Consider the following 12044-nt stretch of genomic DNA (forward strand, 5'->3'; position numbering starts at 1 on the left):
GCTGACACTAGTAAAGAGGGGCAAAGATGCAGAATGGGCTGGCCCCACACCAATGAGTAGTGGCTAAAAATCAGGAAGGATATCTCAACTGCAGAAGTCTCCCCTGAAAATTGAGGGGTCCCAGCCAACACCAGGCCCTCAGCCTAGGGTTCCAGTGCTGGGAAGAGAAGTCCCCAAAACTTCTGGCTGTAAAAAACAGCAGGGATTGTAACTGAGTGGAAACAGAGAGCTGCTAGAGTCCAAGGCAGTTCCTCCAGCAGCGGCTCTCAACCTGTGGGTTGCGACCATCGGAAAACACATATAGCATATCAGATATTTACATTACGATTCATAACAGTAGCAACATTACAGTTATGAAGTAGCAACAAAAATAATTTTATGGCTGGGGGGCTCCCCAACATGAGGAACTGTATAAAGGGTCACAGCATTAGGAAGTTTGAGAACCACTGTAGGATCCCATCCATGAACGCACACTGACTCATGCCCTCTGAGTTCCAGCACTGGGGCAGCAGCTCCAAAGGCACCAGGGACTTACTGGGAGGAACTGTAGTGTCTGGCATCAGGCCAAAAGCTGGAGGGGCAGCTTTCTCACAGACAGAAGTGCTGGCAGAAGCCATTGATTCTTTTGAGCCTCTCCTCCAAAGGGCCCAAAGGCAGGTGCCATATCTGAGTACGTATCCATGAACCTGGCTAACACTGTTCACTCCATCATGGTGATTCCCTGGGACCCCTGCCCCACAAACATTCTGACACACTCAAGCTATTTCCAGTGGCTTTTCCATAGGAATGTCCTGCCTTGGCTCATGTTTCAGTCTTTTCTAAAATCTCTCAAACCCGCAGCATCTGGCCTCAGCATGCCCTGTACCTCTAGCTAAGTGGCCCCAGGGCCAGCACTAGGGGCAGTAGGCCTTTGTTCACAACTTGGTCTTTCCTGGGTACCTCAAAGCCCAGTGCCAATAAGTACACATATGCAGATTGCTTTGTAGCTCATGCCAGGTGATGCAAGGCAGTGGCTGACCTTGGCCTGCACCTCCTGGGAAACCCCAGAGCTAGCACACCTTGTGGACAGCTTCAGAACCAACACCCAACCACCTCCACAAGCAACACACTCAAGAGGCAGACTCAACAAGCACAAGAGCCCCGCTGAAGTAAGTCCTGCTCCATGGAGTGGGGCCCCTGCATAGTTGACCCTCCATGGTGGTCTTAGCCAGTCCTTGAAGCTGATAAGCCGGGGACAAATTCCTCCCATTGACATGCCAAAAGCAATCAAGGTTCAGCTACAACTGGAGGATATATACAGCCCACATGGGGGGGTACACCTGGAGTACCCAACTCAGGTGAGTGGGGAGGTGGTGCCACTGGACCCTACAGAATACCTACTATACTATGCCACTCTTCCAAACCTAGGAGACATAGTACCTCTACCTAATAATATGTAGAAACAAATACAAGGAGGCTGCCAAAATGAAGAGACAAACAAACATGTCCCTAGCCCTGCAGAGTAGTTCAGTTGGTTAAGAGCATCATTCCAAAACATCAAGATTGTGGGTTTAATCTAGTCAGGAAACATATAAGAAAAAACAAATGAATGCATAAGTAAGTGAAACAACAAATCAATGTTTTCTTTCTCTCTAAAATCAATAAATGAATTTAAAAATTTTAAAAGGAAAAATAAAAAAGAAACATGTCCCAAGTGAAAGAACAGATCAAACCACCAGAAAAAGAACTAAACACATGCATGTGATTGGCGCCAGTGAGAGCTTTATATATATCGTGCATGAGTGAGTCAACTTAGCCTTTTATATATATAGAATAAACTTAATTAGATCTGCTTTCTGATTTAGCTAAACTTTTTCCAGCTCAGTGAAGCACCCCAACTTCTCTTTTAGGTAATTGTCAGCAACACAGAAGTAAATATCAACATGAAGCAGATTGTTATTGTAGACCACACAGGGAGGAGAAAGGGTAAAATATTTAACTGCAGCAGTGTTTGGACTATATTCTGCACAGTGAGAAAACCTGAAGTCATTTTCAAGGTCCACCATTTCTTACTTCTTTTCAGTCGGGTCAAGTTTCTAAACTTCCTAAATCTCCATTTCCGGGTAATGAAAAGAAAATAGGATTCCACCGAGCCTCCTATCTACTGCACATCACAGCAGCTCCTGCATTCAGCATCTGCACCCTGGTGGTCAGTGCACATCATAGCGACCGGTCAGACGGTTGGAGATTTAGCATATTAGCCTTTTATATATGTATATATAGAACACTAGAGGCCCAGTGCACAAAATTCATGAGGGTTGGTCCTTAGGCCTGGCTGGTGATCAGGGCCCATCGGTCCAGCTGCTGGCCGGGACCCTCCTGCCAGCTGCCATCTGCCAGCCAAGGGCCTTTCTGCAGGGCCAGGGCCTGCCGGACAGGAGGAGGAGCCATGAGAGGTTGGCCGGCCACAGGAGGTTGGCTGTGGGAGTGCACTGACCACCAAGGGGGGAAGCTCCTGTGTTGAGCGTCTGCCCCGGTGGTCAGTGTGCATCATAGCGACCGGTCATTCTGGTGTTCCGGTCGCTTAGGCTTTTATATCTATAAATTGTATTAACTATGTGTGGTGTCAGATGGGGACGAGATTTATCAGGAGGATCACTTAGTAAGTTCTAAAATGTCATCACTGGGGTGTACATCTGAAACTAATATAATATTGAAAAATAAAAAATAATTTTAAAAAAGAAAACCCTACAGATGCTGCCAAAAATTATTAGAAATAAACAAATAGAGTAAAGTTGCAAGATATTAACGTACAAAAATCCACTGCATTCCTATATACTGACAATAAAATTTCAAAAAGGAAAAAGCAATTATTTATGCAATGGCAACAAGAAGAATAAAATGTCTAGGAATAAACTTAAAAGATGTGAAGGACTTATACACTGAAAACTACAAAGCATTATTAAAAGAATTTGAAAAAGACACAAAGAAATGAAAACCTGGGAATTGAAACATGACCCCCTGGTTCATAGGTTGACACTCAACCACTGAGCCATGCTGGATGGGCCTGGTGGCATTTTTTAAAGAAAGAGAACAAAAATCATTAGATTTGTATAGAACAACAAAAGACCCCGAATAGATAAAGTAATCCTGAGGGGGAAAAAAAAGCCAGACGTATCACACAGAGGTATCATTCTAATTATACTACAATGTGACAATAATCAAAAGAGCACGGTATTGGCAGAAAAACAGACACAAAGACCAATGAAGCCAATTTGAGAGCCCAGAAATAAACCCACATGTATAAAGGCAAATAATTTTCAACAAAGGAGCCAAAACATACAATGGAGAAAATAAAGTCTCTTTAATAAATGGTGTTGGGAAAATTGGAAAGCCACATGCAGAAGAATGAAACTACACTGCTTTTGTCCCATCTACAAAAATTAGCTAAAAATAGATCAAAGACGTAAATATACGACCTGAAACAATAAATTACATAGGTGATAACATAAGTACTAAACTTACAGACCTTGGTCTTAGAGAGGATTTTATGAATTTGACCCCAAAGACAAGGGAAGTAAAAGCAAATGTAAATAAATGGGACTATATCAAACTAAAAGTTTCTACACAGCAAAAGAAATCAAGGAAACAAAAAGGTTGCCCTAGCTAGTTTGGCTCAGTGAATAGAGTGTCAGCCTGAGTGTCAGACTGAAGAGTCCCAGATTTAATTCCGGTGAAAGGCACATGCTCGGGTTGTAGGTTCAATCAGTTGGGGGTGTGTGGGAGGTGATTCTCTCTCATCATTGATGTTTCTTACTCTCTCTTCCTCTCTGAAATTAAAATATGTTTTAAAAAAGGCAACCAACCAAATGGGAGAAAATATTTGCAAACAGCAGCTCCAACAAAGGGTTAATATTTAAAATATACACAATTCATACAACTCAACAACAAAAAATAACAATCCAATTAAAATATGGGAAAAGGACCTGAACAGACACTTCTCCTTAGAAGACATACAAATGGCCAACACATACATAAAAAGATGTTCAACTTCACTAGCTATTAGGAAAATGCAAATCAAAACTATAATCAGATACCAGCAAGACAAGTAATAACAAGTGTTGGAGAGGTTGTGGAGAAAAAGAAACCCTCATTCACTTCTGGTGCAAATGTAAACTGGGACTCCCAATATGGAAAACAGTATGGAGGTTCCTAAAAAAGTTAAGAATAGAGTTACCATATGACCCAGCACCTCTATGTTCACTGCAGCATTATTCACAGTGATCAAGACAACTAAAGCATTCTTCAATAGATGATTAGATAAAAAAGATGTGATACATATATACAATGGAATGCCGCTTAGCCAACATGTATGGGTCTTGAGAATATTATCCTATAAGTCAGACAGAAAAAGTCAAAAACCACATGACTTAACTCATATCTATCCATATATGTAAAAGCCTAAGTGACTGCTACAACAGAACGACCGGAACGACCGGTCACTATGACGCGCAATGACCACCAGGGGGCAGATGCTCAACGGAGGAGCTGCCCCCAGCCCACAGGCCCCGATTGCCAATGGGGCCTGCTGGCCACCCTCCCAGTCCGTCCTCCCGACAGCAGGCCCCAGGGTGGGATAGAGAACTGTGGGTGGGTTAACAGTGGACACAGCCCCTTTCCCAGGGGGACCGAGGGCCGGCTCCCTCCTGAGGTCAACGGACAACCACCTGGGTTCCTCCCCAGGCTGGCAGGCCCTCATCACCCAGGCTGGGATGGAGAACCAGGGGTGGGTGGCAGCAGACATGAGCAGCAAGGAAAGGAGGAGGGGAGAGGGGGTGCGGAGGCGGAGAACCACACAGTGGCGGTGTGTGGGCGGCGAGGGAAGGGGAAGGCAGGGAAACTGAGCAGCCCTGATAACCAGCCAAGCCTAGGGACCCCACCTGTGCACGAATTTCATGCACCAGGATTCTAGTATGAGTTATAAACCTGAAAGCAACAAATGAACAAACAAACAAAAACTCATAGACATAAATATGAGCATAACCAATGGACACAGACAGTAGCGGGGTGAGGGCATGAGCTGGGGGTGGGAGTGGCTGGGGAGAGGTCAATGCAGAAAAAAAGGAGACTTATGTAATACTTTAAAAAATAAATAATTTAAGTAAAAATAAAAAAACCTCATAGACACAGATAACAGTATGATGGTTTCCAGGGGGAGGAGGATGGGGAGGTAGTAAAGGATAAAGGGAATCAAATATATGGTGACCAAAGATTTCATTTTGGGTGGTAAACACACAATGAAATATACATCATAGAAATGTGCGTTGAAACCTATATAATTTTATTAACCAATGTCACTGCAATAAATTTAATTAAAAAAGAATTTTTCATGTTTTCTATAGTTAGCAAGGGTTAGCTTTAAGATTTAGCAGCTCATTATTTTCCAAAGTGCTGAATTCGGATGATTAAATAAAAGTCTTTGAATTTTATAATACAACAAATCATTATTTTGTAAATGAATTCATTTATTTTAAATTTTTAATTAATTTAAATTTTAAAGTATTAACTAGAAGTCCTAAAGAGACTGATTTTCTTACTGACTTAAGAAAACATTGCTCAGTAAACTATATTTACTGTATATAACTCTGGAGCAAATACAGGTCAATCCAGACCCTGTAGTCTTTTTATTACTATTTCTCTCTCTTTCTCCACCTGCTCCTCCTCCCCATTTCTACACCTTTCTCTGCCTTCTGTCTATATACACACTAGTATAAAAAAATAGCACTCAGTACTAACAGACATCCAACTTATGAACATTCTTTTTTACAATGAAAGCAAATAGCCCTGGCCTCTATTCAGAGTTATGGAGGTTAGATGCCCCAAAGTTAGAAGTAAAACAAAAAATTAACAGTATATGAGACTACCCCACTCTGCTATGTATATCCTGAATCTATAATAAGATGTTCAAATAAATAAATAAATAAATAAATAGCAGCAAGCCAGGCATTATCTGGGGTTTTAATCACTTTTATTAGCAAAATTTCTAAATAGTCAAATTTGTTAAAATCTTACTCGTAGCATATAACATAAGCTTTAGAGATAACAGTCTCTGGACCTAGGACCTTACAATCTAAGACATCACTAATGTCTGAGCTAAACTAACCTTAACACATTGCTAACAAACTTTAAATATAAATTGATCCAACGAAAATAAATATAACACCTATACATATAGCACCTGTATTGAAAGAGAATTTGCAACCTGACTCAAATTCGAGCTTAGTACTATAACCTGCTTATGAAAAAAATCAGGATTGAAATACCTCAATATTCATGCACTGCTTGTTCAATAAGAAGCAAGGCCCAAAGATTAGAAGCTACAGATAGCACCATTTTCTAAAATGAATGTTATTATATCTCTTATATGTTATAGGTAACAGACTATCATTTCAATGGTAATTTGGTCATTATAAATATCATAATTAAAGCATTGATACTAATGAAACTACAAATCTACACTAATAAAAGAGAAACATGCAAATCACTCCGCTACACTCACCAGCCAATCAAAGCAACTCTGCAAATTAACCCAACAAAGATGGCAGTTAATTTGCATATGCAGGCACGGAGCAAAGATTGAAGTCTCTGGCCAGAGTGAAGACTGAAGACTGAAGACTGAAGAGGGTTGGTTTCTCCCCTGCGGCTGGACCAAAGGCCTGGATCCCGGGTGCCGGAGGAAAACCGGTGCCAGCAGTCAGGGGAAGAAAGGCCTATTGTGCGAATCTTCAGAAAATCTCTAATCCTATATAATAAAAGCCCAGCAACTGAAGAGCGGAACAACAAGAATGATCAGTCGACAAGTCGCTATAACGCACAATGACCACAAGAGGGGCAGACCCTCAACTCAGGAGCTGCCCCACCTCATGGTCAGTGAACTCCCACAGTGCAGCTGCTCAGAGGGCAGATCCACAGCTGCTCAGCTGGCCCAGGATGAGAGGCGCTCCCACAGCGAGCTCATCTCCACAGGCCATGCCCCCTACCAGTGCACGAACCCCGGGCACCGAGCCTCTAGTTAGAAATAAAATGCAAATCTAAGTATTTGCAAGCAAATACTCTCTTGCCTTACAGTTACCAGAAATAAATTCTTTCAGAGAAAAATAGTACCATTTGGATTTTCACCAATCACTACTATAACAGGGGTTGTTAATCACATTCTTCAGAAGGTTAACAGTTTACCTGCTAAAAACTACTGAAATACTAGTAAATGTCAGCTATAAACTACTTCAAGCAAACAGGAAAAAAAGAGTCCTACATAAAATAAAGATTTGATCCTTAATATATTAAAAACTATAAATTCGTGCATGAGTGGGGTCCAGCAGGCTTGCCCCAAACAGGGCTATTTGGGCCAGGGTGGCCCAAGGGAGGGACCATGGGCAGTTGGTCAGCTGCTCCACCCCCAATTGGGCAGGGGGTAATCGGATGCGAGGCCAGCTGGGGGAGGGACTGTGGGCAGTTGGTGGGCCGGCCCCACCCCTGTTTGGGGGTGGGGCTGGCCAGGGGAGCGGGGACACGGGCAGTTGGTTGGCTGCCCCCCCACCCTGGTCCAACTTCCAGTTGAACTCCTGGTTGAGGGGACAATTTGCATATTAGCCTTTTATTATATAGGATAGGACAAGCTCTACTTGTATCTGAGTGGCAGTAGAATAAACACAGTATGCTTTTATGAGACACATAGGTAAGGCTGCATCATGGCTTCACCAAACACTCAGTTCATATGACACTGAGCTAACAGGACTTAATATATGTCTCCTCCTTTTAGATTTCCAATATGGCAGAGAGAGATAGTTTATAATGTCTACCTTCTTTCCATTAAACTACTGATGTTCAGAGCATCAAGTTAAAAAATAGGAATGAATAAATTTTCATAAGGCATCAGAAGCTTTTATGAGGGAAGGAACTGAAATGATTTTTTTTTCTCACTTGGATTAAATGATTAAATCTTATTAGGTGGAATGAGGGTGCTTTAACCAAAACCAAAGGGCAAAAAAACTGGCACTGATATATCTTGGAGAAAGTTACTGGCAGTGTAGAAATAGACACTTTGGTAGACTGGGTCAGACAATATAGAGCAGTAGTCCAAAAATAGTTTTTTCAGGTTTTCCCTGAGATGGCATACACCTAAACCATTCCAGTTAAACATTCTGGTGGCCAACTTATGTCCTGAGAAATATTGGCATGGAAATATCATAGTTGAACCAAAAACTAAAAGAAAAGATTCTCCCCCAAACTTTGGTCAATCTTCATAGGATGAGGGCAAAATCACCTTAACCCAGAGATTCTCAAAACTTGGCACTATTAACATTTTGTGGCTCTCTTCCCTCTTGCGGCCATCGTAGGAGCTCCAGCGGTCAAAATGAAGTTCAACCCCTTTGTGACTTCTGACCGGAGCAAGAACCGTAAAAGGCATTTCAATGCACCTTCCCACATTCGGAGGAAGATCATGTCGTCTCCTCTTTCCAAAGAGCTGAGACAGAAGTACAATGTTCGGTCCATGCCCATCCGAAAGGATGACGAGGTTCAGGTTGTTCGAGGACATTACAAAGGGCAGCAAATTGGCAAAGTAGTCCAGGTTTACAGGAAGAAATACGTCATCTACACTGAACGAGTGCAACGGGAGAAAGCTAATGGGACAACTGCTCGTGGCAGATAACTTGTAGGACGCCATCCTGTGCACTATAGGATGTTTAGCAGCATCCCTAGTCTCTACCCCAGGGGTGGGCAAACTTTTTGACTCGAGGGCCACAATGGGTTCTTAAACTGGACCGGAGTGCCGGAACAAAAGCATGGATGGAGTGTTTGTGTGAACTAATATAAATTCAAAGTAAACATCATTACATAAAAGGGTACAGTCTTTTTTTTTTTTTTTTTTTAGTTTTATTCATTTCAAACGGGCCAGATCCGGCCCGCAGGCCGTAGTTTACCCACGGCTCCTCTACCCTCTGAGATGATAATACTCCCCAGTTATGGTAATACAAAATGTTCCAGACATTGCCAGATATTCCCTGGGGGTCAAAATTGCCCATCTTTGTTGAGAACCACTATCCTAACTTAAGATCAAGAACAGCTGTAAATTTCAAATGTCTTCAAATAATGTAGATTTTAGCTAGAACAATTTCTGGTCACACTTACTGATACGTACTCAATAAATGTTAGCTTTTATTACTATTATCATTTTGTATGAATATATGGTTGTGTGTGCACTTGCAATAACAACAATCTGAACAACCAGCTTCCTATAGTAGTTAACAAAAAAGTTATTCACACACACACTCAAAACCCCTATGTGTACATACATACAAAGAAAAAGAGGATAAGAGCTAACATACCAAACTCAAAAATTTATGAGACTCAAATGAGATCTATACATATGATCTTTGACAAATATACTATATAAATGTAAATAAAGTCCCCTGGAAAAAGTGTTAGTTAAGATGTAAAGAAGAAAAAACCATAAATGAAACAAAACATGTACAAATAAAAACAGAATCAGCAAATTTAACCCTGGCTTGTACTCTAACCTTAACCAAAATGGTACAAGGAACATGTAAGGATACTTTATACTAGTATTCTTATATTAGATCATAACACTAAAAATGAGAACAATTAAAAACAAGAAAACAGAGAATTTACTTTTGCCTTCAGACTGGCAATATTATCAGAACCAATTAATACAACCAGTATTTACTATTCTCTTATAAACTCAAAACCATCACTATTTTGTAATTAATTCAGATTCAATCATCAGTGGGATCTGTCTTTAAAGGTTTACCTCACTCAGGTAATACAATATTACTTAAGGAGGTGTATAAATTGAAGTCTTATGAACTAAATGCAGGTTAATAAATACAGGAAGCCACTATATGAAAAGAGGTTTCTATTTAAAGCAAGGATCCCTAATTCTCCAGTCACTGCCTTCCCCTGATGCTCCTGTCACCCTCTCCACCCCACCAGTGTACAGAGCACACATATCCCAAATTAAATCTTTTCCTTTTTTTGGCAAGTCTGTGAAGAATTCGTATTAACTTTTCTTTTAATATTTGTAGGGCTAGTGAAATCATCTGGGCCTAAGCTTTTCTTTGTGGATAGTGTTTTAACTACTAATCCAATTATTTTACTTATTATATAGATCTATTTGGATTGTCTACTTTTCTTGAGTCAATTTTCGTCACTTATATCTTTCCTGGAATTTTCCCATGTCATAAAGTATCAATTTTATTGGAATGTAATTGTTATTCTTCCTTTACAATATTTTTTATCTCTTTCAGAATGATAGTAATGCCCGGCCAGAATGGCTCAGTTGGTTGAGAGTTGTCCCCCATGCACCGAAAGGTTGCTAGTTCAATTCCCAGTCACGGCACATACCTGGGTTGTGGGGTTTGATCCCGGGTCGGGAAGACAACCTATCTCTTTCTCTCTCACATAGATGTTTCTCTTTCTGCTCTCCCTACCTTTCTCTCTCTAAGCATGACCCTGGGTGAGGAATGAAAAAAAAAAGGATAGTAATGATGACCCATCTTTCAAGTTTGATCCTAGTAATTTGAATAATCACTCATTTTCTTGCTCAATAAAAGAAACCTTTTTAGAGGAGAAACCAAGATGGCGGCATAGGTAAACACTGGAAATTGCTGCCTCGCACAACCACTTCAAAGATACAACTAAAAGACAAAACTGACATCATCCAGAACCACAGGAAGGCTGGCTGAGTAGAAATTCTACAACTAGAAGGAAAGAGAAAAGCACACTGAGACAAAGAGGAGGTGCGGAAGTATAGTGCAGAGGTACGGAGGCGCGTGTGGAAAGGGCTGGCAACTGAGGACACGGTTGTCTTTTTCAATCAGGAGGAAGACACACGCTCACGCTCTGAACTCCAGTTCCGGGGTAGTCTCTGGGGACCCAGACTCACACTGGGGGAAACTGGACTGTCTGGCAGCAGGCGGAACTCAAGGGTGGCTTTCTCTCAGAGGTGCTTGCAGCAATTACCACGGGACACTGAGACCCCGGGCCTCTTAGGGCAGGGCTGAGGATCAGCCATAGCTGTTTGCTCCGCCCTGTTGATTCCCTGAGAGCCACCCCACCCAGAGGCTTTTGCATATGAATGACCTGGCCCTTTGCAATCTAAAATTACCTAAAAAAACTGCAGCTGGGTCAGAGAGACCCAGAACATCCAAAAGAAGGCCCAAGGCCCCACAGCAGCTTGCATTGCTTCACAGCTGGGCCTCAGCAGGGCACCTCCAAACCCCAAACATAGAAGAAGAATCTGCAAATTTCTCCATAGCTCCTGCTGGGTAGCCTCAGGCAGAGGCTAAATTAGCACCTCCTTAGAGATCCAAGAGCCAGTGTACCCAGTGCTCAGAGTGGGACCATCCAGATTACACCTCCTCACATACATAAGGGACACACTCAGGGGGCAGACGCAGTGAGCACCAAAGCCCCACTGAAGCAAGTCTTGCCCCAGAAGGGTGTCTCCAGCACAGAAGTTCTCCCACTATAGACACAGCTGATTCTCAGAGCCAGTTGGCCTGGAGATCATTTCCTCCCAGTGATAGCTATAACAATCAAGGCTTAACTACAACAAGACTGTGCACAAAACCCACAAAGGGGTGCACCAAGAGTGTCCACCTCAGGTAATTGGGGAGACTGAGCCACTGGGCCCTTTAGGACACCTAACAGAGACAGCAACTCTGTCAACACAGGGAAGCATAAAAAATGTGGAGAGAAAGAAACAGGTCACAAATGACAGAAATGGAAGAAAGCAAACTACTGGATATAGAGTTCAAAACCACACTTTTAAGGTTTTTCAAGAATTTTCTAAAAACTGCCGATAAACTTAATGAGACCTTCAAGAAATCTAGTGAGACACTCGAGGTTGTGATAAAGGACCAACTAGAAATTAAGATACACTGACTGAAATAAAGAATATTATACAGACTCCCAAAAGCAGACTAGAGGATCACAAGAATCAAGTCAACGAGAAAGAAAGTCAGTACCTACAAGGAAGTACCAAT

The 12044-nt window shown here is 41.8% G+C and overlaps 2 protein-coding genes across 3 annotated transcripts in view; one reads left to right on the forward strand and one right to left on the reverse strand.

Annotated features, from left to right (window-relative positions):
• ARID2 (AT-rich interaction domain 2) overlaps window positions 1-12044 on the reverse strand; it is a 190179-nt gene that overhangs the window by 147351 nt on the left and 30784 nt on the right. The gene's annotated exons all lie outside the window — the stretch shown is intronic.
• Window positions 8350-8689, forward strand: LOC102769463 (60S ribosomal protein L26). Its single transcript, XM_006755572.2, has one exon. The coding sequence runs from the start codon at window positions 8393-8395 to the stop codon at window positions 8687-8689; it is 297 nt and encodes a 98-aa protein (XP_006755635.1). The 5' UTR covers window positions 8350-8392.

Source organism: Myotis davidii, unplaced genomic scaffold, assembly GCF_000327345.1.
Source record: "Myotis davidii unplaced genomic scaffold, ASM32734v1 scaffold290, whole genome shotgun sequence".
NCBI lineage: Eukaryota > Metazoa > Chordata > Mammalia > Chiroptera > Vespertilionidae > Myotis > Myotis davidii.

Coding starts and splice junctions, on each gene's coding strand:
- LOC102769463 (XM_006755572.2), top strand. CDS start 8,393: ATGAAGTTCAACCCCTTTGTGACTTCTGACCGGAGCAAGAACCGTAAA.